Raw genomic sequence first — 18,186 nt, 5'->3', positions numbered from 1 at the left:
AGTATGGTATATACTCTCAATTTATCCATGTTAAAAACAGAGTTATAAACATTTGTGTATTTAAAATACATAAAAACAAATTAAGAGATCATTTTTGATCCTCACTTCTCTCCTTTTGCCTGGGACTTAGTTGTTAATGTGCAGCTTAATTTTTATTTCTCTGTCTCTCTTTAATATATCCTGCTCTTTATATACATGGTCTCAATAAAACAATAACCACTAAGATTCATACTTCCCAAGAACTTAAAATTTGACTATACAGCATGGCTGTATATGTATTATTATATAATAATAATAAAATTATATTATTATATATAGTATACAGATACAATCCAGATTTTCTTTATGGCAACAGGAATACTTCCACCTATTTCAACAGAAGATCAGTTGGAGCCTGTGTTTTTTCTGACATCTGTTTTAATGTATTCCTTCTAAAGTTTAATCTTGCTGTGGATTTGCAAATACGGAGGCAGAAAGAGTCAAACTGAAGACAACCTCTGATTCTGCTGGCAACAGTACTCCAGGAACACTTCCAAGACCTGACCATGCTCCACCATTTAAGCATTCAGGCTCTTTGTCTCAAACTTCCTATTGGAAATTTGATTAAAGACTTACTACTCATTGCTTGCTCTTTCTATCCAACAGCCAGGCCATGACGGGGCTGCAAAAAAGACCTTTCACAGAATCTAGTTTATCTAGGGAACACTATCAAATAGTTCTGCCTCCATGACCTGCACTTTATGTCATTAGAACTTCCCATATCTCCCATGCACAACCCAAAAGGGCTTCTTAGTCGAGTATTAGACAAGGTAAGGCAAATGCCCCATTATGAGTGTATTTCTACCATTTCCCTGATTAGAAATAATTTTCTAATTTTAGTTGAAATATATAACCAATATATATATAACCACTTAATCTTCTATCAAAATTACCCATAAATTTAAACAGTATCTTTCTTTTTCTGATGTTTACCCTTCTCAGACATTTTTTGACTGCAGTCATCTCCTCCTCCCCATCCCTCTCAGCCTTTATTTTGCTGTAAGGCACGCTCTACTAGTCTCCCCTTGCAAAATATTATTTATTTTAAACTTATTTCATAATGATATTGCCATGCTTGCCCTCTTATTTCTTCCATTATTGTTTTCAGCACTCCTCCTTATTTACTATTTTCATATTCAAGGATATTGGATCTTTGCTTCTTGTTTTTACTTTATACAGCAGAACATCATTGACTTTTTTGGAACAGCAGAACAAGTTAGCATTTTTGTCTTCAGCATGCATTGATTTATTGTACACCTTTTTCCAATTAGTTTCTCTCTCAACACCCTTTCTCCTCTTTGTTCCCGTGGCATTCGCATATTCAGCTTCATCCCACACTTCCTGTACCTTTCCTACATTTGTTTCACTGCAATTCATTGTCTTTCTCACCTCCCTAATGTTGGCCTTAGTTTGATCCTGCTACAAGCCATGTGCAAACACTGAAGCGATGACAGCTTCAATACAAATCAATGATTTAGATCGCTGATAGCACAATCTCAGACTTTAAGAAAATACAGGCCTGTCTTCCCAGGCACATACATTTGGGCTATTGCACAATATTTAACCTAAAACTAGCTCTGTGTAGCTGACTCCTGTTTTCAGATCTTAGCCCATTAATGCTTATTTGCACATCAATCATCCCCCAAGTAGCTATGGTATGCTGGTTTGTGCAATCTCTCCCAGAGCTATTTGGACACTTGTAATAGTTATACAACAGCTTCATGAATGTACTATTCGAGTTCTTCTGGAGGATTGGCACAAAGACTAATTCCAGGAAAAGGATGGTCAGGCTCTTCAGGTTACCTCTCGAATAGAGAGAAATAGGCCTGCAAAGAGCAATTCGGATCAGGAGCTTTAGAGGTGCCCTTAATCACCACCCAGAGAATCCTCTTCTTTCATTTCTATAAATGAAACCGAATCATCTAGCCTCTCTAGGCACAAGATCCAGGACAGGCTACTGCTAGTGGTTTTTGTACAGCAGAGCAATGTGTTGGCACTGAACCACTCTCAAGGTGACACAGACAGCCCTTCACGTCTGTAGAGCATTCAGCCTATATTGCCAAGGGGAAAACAGCAAAGTCCTACTAAAGAGAGAACATTAGTGCTTAATGAATCATTTTCCAGCATGAAAATACTCCCTTTTATTTTAGGCTAACAAGGGATTCAAACCAAAGCCAAATGGCTCACTCTTCTCATTTTATTTATTAGCAGTGCATGTTCAAGACATAACTGTTTTTTTCTTATGTGAACAGTTTACAATTACATGGTAGTTATACAACAAAGAGATTTTGTCCTTTAAAATGCTGGACTTCCTTAGCAATGTTTTAAAAAGAGGAACATCAGAAACAGAGTACCTACCAACAACTACTGAAAACTTTGTTCTGATGTAAGAATGAGTTGTGACATAAGCCTTGCTTGGAGCAGCATGGAACTCTACATGCTTTATCTTCAAGTATTACAACCTTAAAGACACTGAAATTTCAGACTGTCCTCTAAGACAAATTTAGATGAAATTTGGAAAACACAAAGAGAAAAGAATAATGGAAAAGAAACTGCTCATGACAAGTTTGAGGGGACATCTATGAAAACCTATGGAAGATGCCAGCAGTATCTGGATGACTTGCAGTAAAATCCATCACATGGCTAGTATTTGCAAGCAACAAAAATAAAAAGGGTTTTTTTCACAGTTAAGCACACTTCTGTTATATGGAAAAAATGTTTCTTTTGCACTTCCTGCCTTTTCTTTGTACTTGCAATGATCATCCAAAATTATCTGTTCCAGTGCTGACAACAAACTTGGTATTTGTGGTTTCTATGTCCCAAATACTAAAAGCATAAACAAAACCTGAGTATGGTTCTTTTCAGCATCTTTCATGACTGAAGAATGAAAATGTCTGTTAAGACAAAATACACAGTAAAGGAGATAATGAGGTGAGTTAGTACCTGTGATTGCCCTTCGGATCTCTCGTGCTGCTTCCTCCCGCATCTCAATTGAGGCTTGTTCACTATACCACGCTGCGTGTGGGGTACAGATCAGGTTTGGTGCGTCCTTCAAAGGGCCCTGACTAAAGCTAAATGAAAATTTAAAACAAGATCAAATGACAAAAAAAATTGGGGGTGTAGGGGAAGCAAAGGGGTGCAGGGGGAGATCCAGAGGGATTTGTATATACATTCAGATTAATTTCTACAACAGAAAAGAACTGCATTTGTATTCCTTGTTGGATTTATTTTAAATTCCATCAATTAATTTAATACGCTATTCATAGTATAAATAAATAGCAATCACCTCTCATTGACTCAAAGGGTAGAACCTATGTAAAGTAGCATTAGCAGAAATATCAGCTTCTGTCCAATGCGCTTATTGCTAACTACAGCCACTGCCATTCCAGTACTCGTGCAGAAATGCATAAAGCAAGACCCAAATCAATTCAGGATGCCAATCTGTTTGTCCATCCATCAGTTTTACTTTTATTGCACTAACTTTGCTATCTCAAAGGTCTGACACTTAGTCATTAAAAAATAAATCTAACAATTATTTGCACGTTTATTAATGATACAAGCTTATCAATCAGCATCAACTTTTTGATAATTCATTTATTTGTTCTGTTATTTTAAACTATTTTTTTCATTCCTGTTCTGTATAGAAACTCCAAAGAAAGACGGAAATTTACATGATGGATTGATTATCAGGGAAAGCAATGAATAAAGTGCTATCACAGAGTAAAAAAAAACTGAAAATAGTGGAAACTTGCTCCTCCTACCTATTTTCAGTTTTAATAATCTTACAGTCAGCTGCAACAACTGTAGAACAAATATTTTAAGTATAAGTGTTCATAAGTGTGTATTCAGAGTTGGTAGGAATTCATAAAATTATAGATTACATTCGGAGTTTAATAAACATCTGAATATTTGGCAAAACTCTTGAATAAAGAGGTGCATGCTGCGATCAGATAAGACATGCAGCACTGAAGCCAAAGGAAATTGTGGCTGTAATCCTGCAACTGAATCTCTGCAGATGGCATCTCCATGCAGTAAATGGGGCTTCCTACAGGTGCAAAGGTCTGCTTGTGCAGATCGGAGATCTGAATTGTGAAGAATGTATACCGCTGAAAGTCTCCTGAGCTGTTAGACTCTGGCTTTGCACAGCACTACTGCATTGTAATAACCACATTTAGAAGTACATGAATGCAGGGTATGCATAAATAAAATTAAATATTTGAGATGTGGCATTGTGTCTCAGCAGATAATAAAAATTCTACCTAAAAGGACAGTGTTGCTATTTTTTTTAGTGTCCTATTCTCCCTTGCAAGCTGATTCAAGAGAGACTGTCCTCTCTCCAGTCTTCACAACCTGCCCTCGGGTCTTGAATCTGTTCCTCTTCAAAAAACTACATGGATTGTTTCTGTTAAAATTAACATTTCTCCCTGCCCAGACTGAGCATCTGAAAAAGGCTTGTCACGTAAAAGCACTAAGCTAGTGCAGTCTATTCTCATAATTCAGAAGTCAGGCTCAAAATTCCAGGACATACCAACAAGGCTCGTTTCTGTTTAGCAGTGCTGGTATCAGAATACCAATGCCACTTTGGGAGTGGAACGTTTCTGCCCAAAACACTGGACGTGCTCAGTGTCATTCAGAAAAGTAAGGCCAGTGCTCCCAGCACTGCTAATGACAGCAGAGTTACTACTCTCTTGACAAAGAGAAAGGGTAAAAGAAAACCAGGCCTGAACTCTGAGCACCTTTCTTTACATCTTTTTTCTTTTTTTTTTTTTTGCAACCTGAGATGTTTATGGCCTTCTTGCAGAGGGAATGTGGACAGAAATTATGCTTTTTCCTCCAGAAAGGTGTCATAAAGTACTTGTTTCTCACACCAAAGCTCAACCCTTTACCTTCTGAAAGCCTGTTCAGACATCATCATTAGTTACCTCTGGAGTTTCGTCAATGACAAAGGAACACTTCCTCTCAATGCCAGGACACAAAGCTGTGCCCAGCACTAGAATTTGTGTCCCTGACATTTCTACTGAATAAACCCATTGGATTTTGTATTTTATTTTAAAAAAGGCATTAATCTTGGATGTCATTTTTTCACTTCTGACCATATACACAAGCTCCATCTACTTTTGCATTAGTCCAGTGCTGCACAGATTCATGTTGCTTTACTAAGGAGTATTTAGCTACCAAATGAAGGGAAAACTCATTTACTTGTTGCTGTTGATCGTATCATGCACTACGACTTAAAAATAAGAAAGTGAACAAAATAAAAAGAAAAGAAAAGGAAAAGCACCTGAATGGTTCTGACTCATGTACATCTAAGGCTGCCCCTCGTATCCTTCCTTCCTTCAGGGCCTGTGCAAGTGCTTTTTCGTCTACTAACCCACCTCGAGCTGTGTTGACCAGGAAAGCCCCTTGTCTCATCTAGGGAAAGTTAAAAACAAGAATGATGAAATAAAAATAAATGAAATAAAATCGTTGTGGCATTATTTTTTTACTCAAAAGAAGCATCCAATACAACAAAGGCTATTCAGCTGATTTAACCTGTAACAGTTGTCTTCCCTTTCCATTGGAAAGTACCACAAAATGTGATGCTTCTAACATAAAATGCTATTTCACAGCATTTAATAACCTTGTTTCTTTTAAGTAGTGTCTTTTTATAGAAGCTTTGTTTCATATATTGTGCAGTAACATGATCAAAAGATACAACTGTGCATATGAAACGGACAGATCATTTTATGCCTTTTTATTCCACTGTGAAATTGCATGAGACAGAAACTACAGTACATTCTTAAACAAATTCATATTTTGTGGTTTTAAACTTTCACACAAATAAAAGCCTGTATGAATTTTTCAGAAAAATCAATGCTTTTGGATTTTCAAACACTTTTCCCTTTAGTTGCCAAAACACAGTAGACCTATGTTTTATTTATTGTTGTGACTTCAGCTTCCTCCTCCCCATAAGACTTTTGAAATAAAGGTCTAAAGAATTCTTACGTTATACAGTTAAAAGGCATGAAAATGAATTTGGTTGAGAATGCTGTGTGCCCAGGAGAGAAGCTGTGTTGTGCATTGTGCAGATTAGCATTGTAGATGACACTGTGTGGGGAGAGCTACAAGAATTTATACCACAATATATCCACAACATGAAAACAAAGTGGAAGTTTAAATAAGAGAGATGGTACGGAAAAAAAAAAAATCCCTACATCTTGCTTCCAGCCACCCTAATGCTTCATTTTTTACCAGTCATCTCATACACAGCTTCTGATCTCAGAAGCATTTCAATATATGAAGGTAAGCATATGAAGAGCAGGAACCATGATGAAGATGAATGATAAAAATCCCATTTTGAACTGACTCCATCTCTCACCATAAGAAGAAGAAAACTCCAACATTTTGACACCACATCAACTACTTAAAGCCTACACAGCAAACTGAAGCTTATGTAAATGGCTCCTTTCTCTGAAGGGGATTCAAAATGCCAAATTCATGAACAACAAGGAGGTTTGGATGAAAGTCAGCTACAAGATTTTTTTTTACATGAGATCATTGGATATATTAAACAATTAACATGCATATGCTTGCAGTGAAGTTTGAAGAAAAAAAGAAAACGTATTTTACTGGCCAACTCACTAGCTTTCATCTCTCCCTCCCTCTCCCCATTTGCAGAGACTTGGGCTTACAGGAGAACATTTATTGGTCTGTATATCAAAACCAAAGTCCATTTACAGTGGAATTAAGGGATACTTTAGTTTTATGCAATTAACTTGGGAGTTTGAGCTGTGAGGAAATGGTGGCATGACCTTAAGTTGGTCGTGCAACAATAAGGCGTTCTTGACGGGAGCCATCGCTGCATCTCCACTCAGTAAGAAAGCTGTGAGAACTAGATTAAATCTAGCACAGGAGGGCTCACCCAAGCAGCAATCACACCTGTTACACAGGCGTGCCACGTAGGCTCGTGGGAGCTTATACTGACTTCCTATTTCTGCGTTCTTGGAAATGGAAGAGTAATTTTGAGGTTTAAGTATAGCCTAGTGCATTCATATGCGCTTTGAAGAACTTGAAAATTTTCATCAGCGAACCCTGTTAAAATCTCCTGTCCATCCATAATAACCTTAAGTTTTCATCTTCAGGATTATTTACAAAACTCTAAAGCTAGTACTAAGACAAGCCCAAATCAAACAGAACATGGACACATAAATGCATTCTAGTGGGAATGAATTACGTGACTCATGACAAACCAGAAGGGTGGATGCAGCCAGAGGTGACCCTTTATAAGGGGTGGAAGCTTGAAAGAGAATGTCACAGCTAGAACTGCTGACAGCTGTTAGCGTTCACCTGCATTAAACCTGCAGAGCTGCTTTAAAAGCGTATTGTGTTTAATTGCAGCATCATCTTCTCCAATTTGTAGAACTGAAACGATCTCAGTTTCTCTTAAGAGCACTTGATTACCACGGGTTCAAAAACCCAAGCTTGAAACACTTCTCTGAGCTGCTCTGGAACTACAAGGCCAAGCATGATGGCTAGGCAGAATGCTGACTAATTAAAGGGAAAGGCCACTGAAAGAGAAGACTGGCACCAAACTTTCAAAGACATTTTAAGGCTATGTGATTTCAGATTCTAAACAAAATTCAGGGCGGGAATTCAGGGAAATGAGTTTACCTGGTCTAGTGGAAGGTGTCCCTGCCCAAGGCAGGAGGGTTGGAATTAATGATCTTTAAGGTCCTTTCCAACCCAAATATTCTGTGAGATGCACCATACTTCTCCACACTTTGTTTAAAACCTGGTTATTACGTGAGCATGCAATACTGGGTAAAAACGGCATGCGATGCGCTCTAAAAATTTCAGAGCAACTCTAGCATCCGACAGCCTCAAAAAGCCGTTCTGCTCTTTTCAATAGATATTCAGAAGACCTGGTCTGCACAAACCAAGCACTCAGGAATGATCTGAGGTAGTCAGATTTTCTGGTTTTCAGAGCAGGGTAACATTCACATCAGCTGTTACAAAATAAGAGTGCTTCATCCAAACTTTTATCCAAAGCAAAAACTAACACTTTAACCTAAGCTTCTAAATAAAGGACAACAAGTAGCAAGATAAATGCTTATGATATCCTTCCCAGTACAGGTTTTATTATATGCATTTCATTTCAGATGGTATCACTCACTTCTAACCTCTTTTGTTTTCTTCTCTGATTAATGCACTAAGCACTCTCCAGAGCCGATCCCATTTATCCACCTCTGCTTAAAAACTTGCTGTGATAGACTGGCCCAAGTTTCACGGCCCACTACAGTGACTACTGCTAAGCCTCTAAATGGTGCTGCTGAATTCAGTGCAGTTCTGTTTGGGTTCAGATGTCTGGACATCTAACCATAGAAAAAATGTATATCGCAATGTATCAGCAGAGAAGGAAAGAGAATCTTCAGGGCAGGGTGACAGAGCTCAGTTATCTGAGTGATCTGGGTTTTAAATTTCTGAATTTTTGAAGTTTTAAAACCCAAACCCTGATTTTACATTGGGATGGGTCTACAACATCCCTGAACTCTCAAATCAAGACATGTGATATCATCAGATGTGTGTAACACATTCAGTATTTGCTTCAGTTCTCCTAATGTTCAAATGCAGTAGGTTCAAACTATTTCTCAGAAACCAAGCAATGATTTTACTGCAAGAGTGCAACTGTCACTGTAACCAACACATGCATATACTACATGTATAATGAACATAAAAATAAAAAATCAGTTACTATATCATTAGGATTTCTTTCCTGCACACTATCTACACCTTTAAATCCATGCTTTATTTCCTACTGTTACCTACGCTGAGGTTGGAGTTAGAACCTAGAGATTTAATAAAAAGCTTACTGTCGAATTAGCCCGCAGTGGAGCAGTTTCTACACGCCTATATTCTGAAGTGATTTTAATATTACCTAAAGCTTTAGGGAGAGTTTGGTACTAATTCAAATAGGCCTGAATTTTCCAAATAATGCGATGCTGGAAATGTGATCGACCCGGGAAGCGCTCTGCAAGCCTGGGCACTGAGCACAGGGGGGCGGCATTTAGTCACAATCCCTCCGTTATGCCTGACCATCCCAACCGAGGGAGTGAGACAGAATTGCTACCTGCAAGTCTAGGTAAAGGAGGTAGCTACCAGAAGACAGAGGAAAAAAGTGCATAAACGCAATTTAATTAAATCCGAGCGACATGCAGAAGAGCACATTATTTCCACGAGTGCAATGTTACTGAGGAAAACAGACAAGAAAAGCAACGATACACAAGGCACCAGCTATTCCCTAGTCGGTTATAAACCTGCTTAATCTCAACGTAGGAAAAGGGAAATTGCTTTCAAATGAGAATCTGCACGTTTACATAAAGCAACTCTGTACAGTGTCAGCCACCGGCACCTGTGCGGAGGGCACGCACAGAGATTATTACCTGCTTTATAGTGAAGTCGTTAATAAGATGATGATTGTGTTCGTTCAAGTTGCAGTGCAGGGTAACACAGTCACTGTGGAACAGCAGGTCCTGCAAAGTGCTCACCCGCTGCAGTCCCAGAGCACGCTCCATGCCATCTGAGAGGTATGGGTCATAAAAAATCACACTGAAGCCAAAGGCTTTGGCACGTAGTGCTACTGCTTGCCCAACACGCCCTGGAACAAGAAAAGATGGAATGAGAACAGATGTGAGGCAGCTGGTGTAAAGCACCCTCCTCCTTCCCACTGCAAACGCTTCCATCAAGTGATACCATTTTGTACAGCAACTGGAAGGGGATAAAAAAGAGGCGCCTCCCATCCCGCTCGAAATCCTCGTTTAGATGAGTAACGTTACACCGGGACTGCCGCACACAGCCTTGCTTGAAACAATGCATGTCTGCACCTTTTGCAACCGGGGATGTGAAATGCCAGAAGATGCCACGTAATCTGCACTAATCTGTGTAATACAAGGGCCTGCCTGCTGGGCCTGTTTATGGTAAAACACTACTGCTTGCGAACACATCCTGCCAAGGACTTATTCTTACCCATGTCGGACCAGCTGGCTTTAATAAAAAGCTATAAAATTAATCCTCAAAAATGGATGCAATAAAAGATAATTTGTTTAATCTGAAGCTCAGTGATTCTCAGCACACAGGATCTCCTTTCCGCACTAGTATTTTCTTTCATTTTGAGTAACATCCTTTCAGCACTAAAATGCCTGTAAGAATCCTGTCATTTGAAGCTTTTAAAAATTCTGTACCCATTTACTTAAATCATAAATAAATACAGTCCATCACATGGCACCTAGTTAAGAAGAGTGCAGTACCATTCATCATTCACAATGCCCTTAGCTTTTCCCTGTTCATCTTTCCTTACTGTCGTATTATTTTAAAGAGCTCGTGTTCGAAATTGCTTTTTGGGCACGACTCCATGGAGACGTGTATCAGGAGGTGTGTATTTCCCTTTGAAACACTACCAGTAAAACACAGAAAACGAGCAAGTATATTCACTGAGTAAGGATATTTTGAAGAATGAGAATGAAAATTCTTCAGTTTAGAAGACTACACACTAGTTATTCGCAGTAGGGTATTACAAATATTAGATAAAGACATTTCAAGAGTATCAGTCACTAGATAGACCATAATAATCACGTCTCATTTAAAAAAAAAAAAGAAAGTCAACGAGTTTTCTTTTGTAACATCTGAGCTTGCTTAAAAAAAGAACCGAATTAACCCAGGGAAATCCTGCATCTTTCCAATTGTGCTTGAAGGGATTTCCCTCTGCTTTTCAGTTTCTCTTTCAATAAACTTAAGAAGCCACAGGAAGAAAGGGTTTTTGTTGATCATTTAACCTGAACACAGTTGTTCTGCAGTGCTTAGGAACAGATGTGCTTGGAATATTAAACAGCGTGTCAATCTGATGGGGGCTGTCTGCTTTTCTTTGGGGACACCAACTTAAAATGCTCTTCAAGATATTTTATTTCAATACCTGCGTACATGTTATTTGTTTGCTTTTCAAGCTGTTTTTTAAAAACATTAGCAAGACTATTTTCAGCACAAACACTATTATTTTCAAATTTTGGCATGTTCACAGCTCAGGAAATCAGTCACACAACTGTAAACAATCTTTTTCTTTTTTTTTAAAGCTTGCAGATCGCTTTTACTCTAGCTCCATTCATTTTCACATGCGACGTTCTGTCATCTGTTCTTTTTCACACTCTTTACAACATTAATACCTGAGGGGATTCATGGCAGAGAAACCTCTTACAACAGCTTCTCCATTTAAAACTACACTTTCCATTCATTGCAGCCTGGCCAATATACTAAAAACACTCTTAAATGGGCTCAGTTTCCTTTTGAAACACTCAGGAATCACATGGCGAGCATCGTCGTATTACAAATGCTTTATGAGATAAAATCCTCCATAAATGACAATTCATATTTAGTCACAGTCCTTACACAAACAGACAGTTGGACATTTGCAATTTGCCAATTCCTCTTAAACTGCAGTCAACTGCAAGCCTCTGAGTTTTCTTCCTGCTCTGAAAGCCTTCCATTACACATACGACTCTTCTGGGCACAAGGGGTGGCTAAAAACCTTCCTCAGCACTGCAAGAACAGACCAGTTCAAAAAGCATCCCACCTTCGAGGCAACTTTACCTTAAGAGCATATGTAACTGCTATCAATATTCATGAGACTCGGGTGCTTCCAAGGAGAGGTAAATTCAGAAATACAGAATATTAAGTAAACTTCTCGGTCTGTAGTAACGGAAGGACACACAAAATGCACTCTCCATACAATTCCAAGAGAGGAAAAAGCGACCCAAGCCTATTTCAGACATTAAGAGATTTGTATAAAGCTCTCGCAAAGCCCATTCTTCACTCCAGTCAAACCAGCAGTGTGAAGAGAGACACACGAAGAACTCCTCAGTCTCCTGTTAGTCGGACTCAGCGACTTCCCCCCAGTGTCCTAGTTTGCAGGGTCTCCGATCCTGACCTTGACACCAACCTGATCTGAGCTTGACAATTATAGGAGCTGCAGTTGGCAATGATCCCTACCCAGCCCCTGGGCAAAGAGCCTGCATCTATGCTGGTATTACAAAGTTTTATTAAACGCCCTTGGTACCACAGAAATGTTGATGAGGCGCCTGTAGACTTCCACGGAAATAAGAAGTGCTCACACTTAGCAGCTCTTTGCAACAGCTATGGGGAATCTGGGCAATTTTTAATCCCTCCCGGAGACCTCCGATACATGGCTTGCTTCGTGGAGCGTGCTTTTTTCTTGTATTTCCTGGTGAGCACATTAGATGAGCTAGTAGGACTGCTAGGGGTGCCACTTTTATTGCGTGGCAATGCCACCCAACTCAAAGCTCACTGTCTGATGCGCTGATCGGTGCCTTGGCCAGCATCTAGTCAGGATGTGGAACCAGTGAGACAACACAGCAGGTGAGGAAAGACAAACTGAGTGATGAACGCTGATTATGATGCACTGTCAAATGGATCTGGAAGAATTTCACCTCTTCTGAGCGAGGAAATGCATTAGCTATTAGTCACCAGCATTTGTAACTGGGAAGGAAGAGGAAGGGAGTGTGATTTCACAGCCTTCGCTGCTGCAAAATCATCATTACAGCAGAACCAGCTCCAGCTATCTACTCATCCAAGTACTTACACACTGCTGCTCATAAATATTCTTTAAAAAAAAAATCTAAAAAGCACACAACAGAAATACCCACAACCTAACTGCCTAGATAAAAGGTGAAAAGGTAGCATTTTTTTCAGTGCAGGGCTTCCTATCCAGGCTTGCAAAGCTTGTGATGCATCGCTTGAAATATAGGACACCGGGTAGCAATAAAGACTAAAAGTGACAAAGACAGCTGTTTAATGATGTGATATTATTATTTATGTAAGGCTCAAAGAATCACACACTTCAGAAAGACAGAAAGAAACACAGGCTCTGCCCTGAGGAGCCCAGAGGCTAACCAAACAACGGAACAATGACGGATGGTATCCAACAAGCACATGAAGGGGGCATTATGCTATTGAGTCTTTGCTTATCTCCAATACAAGCAGAGGATGAGAGATGGGGTTAACTTTAAAGGAGGAGCACTGAGTAATAGGATTAAGCAGGATAGACCAAGTGTCAAAGCAGGAATATGCATGAGAGGAGGCAAAGAAAAGAGAGTGGGTGATGGAAAGAAAAAGGCAAGTGAGTCATGAAACTTGGCTAGACCAGTGGATAAGGAAGTGAGTAGCTGGAGCTTTGGAGCGAATGACATAGTCGTTCCCTAGCGCAGAGATAAGCAAGAGCTGGGATGCTTATCTTCGGCTAAAAATAAAAATAAAAATTACAAAAAATGCCCAGGAACGGATGTGAAGGTCTGGCCTTAGGTGCTGCAGCAGCAAAGTGATGCAATTTATGCAACCCACTGCTGAAGAAAGTTTAAGACAAGAAGATCACAACATAGCTGGGGCTGAGATAAGGGATGATCTCAGAAGCTTGTACAAGAAAGGACAGAAACGATGACACTACACAAAGCTGGAGGAAAGAAGCAGGACTTAGGAACAAAAGATGAGAACAGTTTTGTATGTGCTACGTTCACTTCATAGCCTCTTAGTGGTTCAGCTGCTCTGATGCTGACACATCCTAATAAGACAATTACAAATTGAGGCAAAACTACAGATGTGGGAAGAGGCCACTAGTAGAGAAACATAACCTAAGGGCAACAGTCTGTTGAACATGGTTGTAAATACACATTTTAGATTAAAACTAGAGATAGCTACCCTCTTGTAGTGATCTGGAATAGGGAAGGGAGTATGTCACAGTCTAAGCATCTCAAGTGCCCAAAATGCTAAATCTAGCATAGCTGTATTTCCACATCTTCGAAGACTATGCTTCTAAGACTTCTTCATAAATACATGTCTATATAGGACTTTGTTAGAACAGGAGCTCAGTCATAACGCTGTGCATATTCATATACATGTGCAAAACCGAGCAGTGTATGTGTTCAAACTTTAGAACATTCACTTTAAAAGCTGTGAATATTTCATTGAAGGAAAAGAAATTGGAACAATCAAAGACTACAGAAAATTGCTGGTTAATAACTGCAACAGAAGTGTACCTTTAAAATCAGAATTTACTAGCCTTTTACTATACCATGCACACAAAAGGCATCTTTAAAACAAACAAACAAACAAACAAAAAAACAAACAGAAACAAAACAAAAGCAAAAAAAAAACCACCTTAGCACCTCATGCAGCATTACATACTGGCAATCTGATTATCTAAATTGTTTCTCTATACTTTCCAGTCATTCGCAACAAAAACAGCATACAGAAAACTCGTTTAAGAAATTCAGTAATAAATGAAGGCTTTTTTCTCAGCTCAGCCTGGAATTAAAGCGTAACACAATAAACACAATGCCAACAGGACAGATGTCTCCAGCAAATTAGCACATAGCATGTAAGCTAGGACTTAAGGTTCAAAAACTTGATGCGTATTTCCATTTTTAAAACACTGCAGGTGATTTGTCTATTATTTATGTACAGATGCTGTGACTGCGAGTGCGATAATCATGTTTAAATGAGGTGCATTAATACACGGGTATAGATTTGAGAAAGCAACTTCATGACTGACTCCTTAAAGTCACATTTTTAAGGCAGTTCTTTAAGTGTGAAAACGCTTTCTATTGCCTTGTGTACTCGTTCAAACAAGCGGTATGTAACGCCAAGCATTTTCAGATTCCAAAAAGTAAGAGTTTGTGGCTTGAGATATCTGACAGCAATGTGTAACTGGAACAGTCATTAAAGTATGATGTCCTGTTGTCAAAATCGTATTATTAATTCCTGCGGATGAATACCATGGCAATTACATCCACAGCCCATCAGATCTTTGATAAGACAAGCACATGACTGAATAATTTTTATATAGAAACTGACTTGCTTGTTTTTCTTCTCTGCGTCTGTAACAGACAGCAATTAATTCATCTCAAGCAAGCTTGTCCATCTGTTAGATGCCGAAACACATTTAGGGACATTCAGAGAGGTAAGTAGGTGATTTTATTAGGTCTGGAAGCATTTCAAACTTTCTTGTATTTATTTTTCCTCTCATTTGAGCTGAAATACAGATTCAGATGCAGCCCAACCAAATGCAAGAAATAACTGCTCTGCAGGCTGTTACTGCAGCAAGCACTTTTCAGACATATTAAAAACAGCAAAAGAAAAACAGTACAAACAGAACCAGGTATGACAACAGACGATGAATACAACAAATACATGTGACAATGGGTTGGAGTAGCAGGATCCTTGTCCTGGAAAAGGGAAGCGATGGAGTCTTACAAGCAGCGTGCCTGACACCAGCAAAAAGATGTCCAGAAGCTCAAAGAACTGAGGAATATCAACAGCAAAAATTGCAAAAATAGTTGTCTGAGGGAAATGATGATGCCTATAGGGAAAACATTTGAGATATATAAACACCAGGAACGAAGTGGTATTATACAGAATGCTTGGCATGGAAAGGAGTGAACTGGTGTTGTTTTAACAGCTCAAATCCTCATAATTTTTTTAAAGCAATGGGAGGCGAGGAGTATTAAACCACCTCACCAGCCAACATACCTAATCCAATAATGCCCAAGGTCTCCCCTCTGATCCTGGCAGCTCCAGAAGCTACTTCCCGAATCTGTTCGACGCTTTGTACTCTCGTGCCTTCTCGCAGAGCCTGGTGAAGCCAGGTGGTTCGTCTGTACAGGTTCAGAATGTGGCACATGGTAGAATCCGCCGTCTCTTCTACTGAGGCAGCTGGCACATTACACACTGCAATCCCTGCAAAGAATGGGTGGAAAGGATACCAGGTTGCCAAATATTTCTTTCTTCTTCCTATTTGATGGCCATTCAGGAGCATGATGTTTAAATTTACAGGTATTTATATACCAAGTTTCTGACTGCAACGACTGACACAATACATGACAAACCAGTTCGTAAATACTTGTAAAGGTTTTATTCTGTTTTTTTTTTTTAAACTTTTGTTTTTCCAAACTAAGGCAAACAGCAAACAGACTACTGAAACCACAGAAGTATATGAGATGTCAGGCAGCTTAGTAACCAAGCTGATGTCTTAGTAAGCATTTTACACGCACACTGGGCTACGTGCTTTGAATAGCAGAAGGAAATATGCCTTTCTCTCAGCACAAAGCCAGTAAGGTTGAAGATCATTGTTTACATTTCATTGTGTGAGTTACTTTGCACTACCGAGCAGATACCCTCCCAAAAGCTATCTACACATTATAAAAAAGATTAATTTAAAATGAAAGCAACTCTTACAAACCTTCACGGTATACCTATTATTTCCAGTACATATATGGGTAGTAACAACACAGGGAGGAACGATCTGTTTCTTGTTGCACATGGGTTTGTGCAGTTGCTACAAACAGAATCCAAGTCCTTCCCTGGTCCTTCAAATTAAAGAGAGAACCCATCTAAATATCAGTACAGAAATACAAAATCTGCTTCTGCATGATATGGAAAGATAATGCAAAACTTCAGCTATTAGGAAACAGACTTAATGGTTGAGAAAGGTGTAAGATCAAGAAATGAAAAGACCATTACAGATTTCCACAGCCAGCTGTGGAAGGTGGACTGAGCCAAGACTCACGATATTCCATTTTTACTTCAAAAAACAGCTCAGGCAGCCAGCAAATGTAATTGCGTGTCAGTCACCCCATTCTGTTTCTCTTGGATAAGCATGTACTTCCAGTACACGTACAGCAGTGAAGCAAAATGTTTACTTGAAAAAGTTTGTGTCCTCTCTATTTACTACATTCTCCCTGTAATCATCAACTCCCACTAATTTTTCGCTCTCAATCCTGCTGACTGAGATCACAAACAGCATACAGTATAATTTCACGGTGGAGAAAAAAGTGTTTTGTGTACTAAAAAAACACCCTAATACTGTTTTCACTGTCTAGTTACTTGGGTTTTACATAAATAAGTATTCAGTGAGTCCTCAGCTAACACCAGTATATCTTGTGAAGCAAGGAAGAAAACCCAACATGCTCTTCCATGAGAGTAATAACAATAATCTGACAAATAATAAGCTTATAACGAATTTATCTATGTTTTCCATTCAAATGCCTTCCTTCTTTCTACAGCCAACAGAAGGAAGCTGCAGACCTATTTTTCTTCTCTCTGCTGAGTCACTGCTCTATAGACTTACACAAAGATAAAATAGCATCATTTGCTGGATTATTAATCTTGGCAGTCTGCTAACATCAATGGCAGTATGAAACTCACGGTATTTTAAAAATGAAAAAAGAGCACGAATGGGAGAAAAAGTACAAGACTGAAAAGTAAAATTCCTTCAAGTGCATCACATTAAACAGCTGCATTTGTTTATACGAAAGGTCTTTTTCATGGAGCAAAAATGCAGGTTTTAGATGGCAAAACAAATTCAATAAGCATGTCTCCTAATGGCTGGCAAAAAAAAATGGTTTAAAAGGACCTTAAGTTATATTACATATATGGGAAGCTAAGGAATTCCAACTCGCCTTACACCTTCCTCCCTATAAAAGGTTTCCCCTTTTAGGGAAAAGGGCAAAATAATTTCTCTCCTAAGTTGTACAAATTTCTTATTCTCTATTTTCCTCCACCTTTAAAAACAGCTAATTTATAAAAGGCAAAGGCATGGTAAACCACAACGAGCAGCTGGATAGAGACAATGATATGAAGAGACATTTCACATAGGAAAAGATAACGCACTCTTCTCGTATCTAACTGCTTTTGTGCTCCTTTACCTTTCCCCTTTTCCCCCTGCTTTCAGTGATTTTGTGCACAGCACAGCACAGAATGCTGAAAAACTCAGCATTCATAGAGTCATAGAATGGCCTGGGTTGAAAAGGACCTTAAAGATCATCTAGTTTCAACCCCCCTGCTCTGGGCAGGGTTGCCAACCACTAGAGCCGGCTGCCCAGAGCCGCATCCAGCCTGGCCTTGAATGCCTCCAGGACTCTCTGGGCAACCTGTTCCAGTGCCTCACCACCCTCTGAGTGAAAAACTTTCTCCTAATATCTAACCTAAATCTCCCCTGTCTCAGTTTAAAACCATTTCCCCTTGTCCTATCACTATCAACACACGTAAATAGTCAACTGGTGCTACCCTTCACTCCCATTTCACTTGCAGTTACACTTACAACTTGAACAT

General features: G+C 39.2%; 1 protein-coding gene across 13 annotated transcripts in view; it reads right to left on the bottom strand.

The window, feature by feature from the left end:
* CTBP1 (C-terminal binding protein 1) overlaps positions 1–18,186 on the bottom strand; it is a 147,547-nt gene that overhangs the window by 7,176 nt on the left and 122,185 nt on the right. For 11 of the 13 annotated variants that reach the window (XM_080590296.1, XM_080590287.1, XM_080590297.1 and 8 more), the window contains 4 exons: positions 15,607–15,813; positions 9,459–9,673; positions 5,321–5,451; positions 2,983–3,110 (listed from right to left, as the gene is read on the bottom strand). In XM_080590296.1, the coding sequence (XP_080446422.1) occupies positions 2,983–3,110; positions 5,321–5,451; positions 9,459–9,673; positions 15,607–15,813 (681 nt within the window). The remainder of the gene's footprint in view (positions 1–2,982; positions 3,111–5,320; positions 5,452–9,458; positions 9,674–15,606; positions 15,814–18,186) is intronic. The other 2 variants (XM_080590293.1, XM_080590289.1) reach the window with 1 other exon arrangement.

This window comes from Anser brachyrhynchus (genome assembly GCF_964034855.1).
Source record: "Anser brachyrhynchus genome assembly, chromosome: 4".
In the NCBI taxonomy this organism is placed as follows: Eukaryota; Metazoa; Chordata; class Aves; order Anseriformes; family Anatidae; genus Anser; species Anser brachyrhynchus.
Note: the sequence above shows the minus strand (reverse complement) of the source record. Positions and strands in the feature narration are given on the sequence as shown.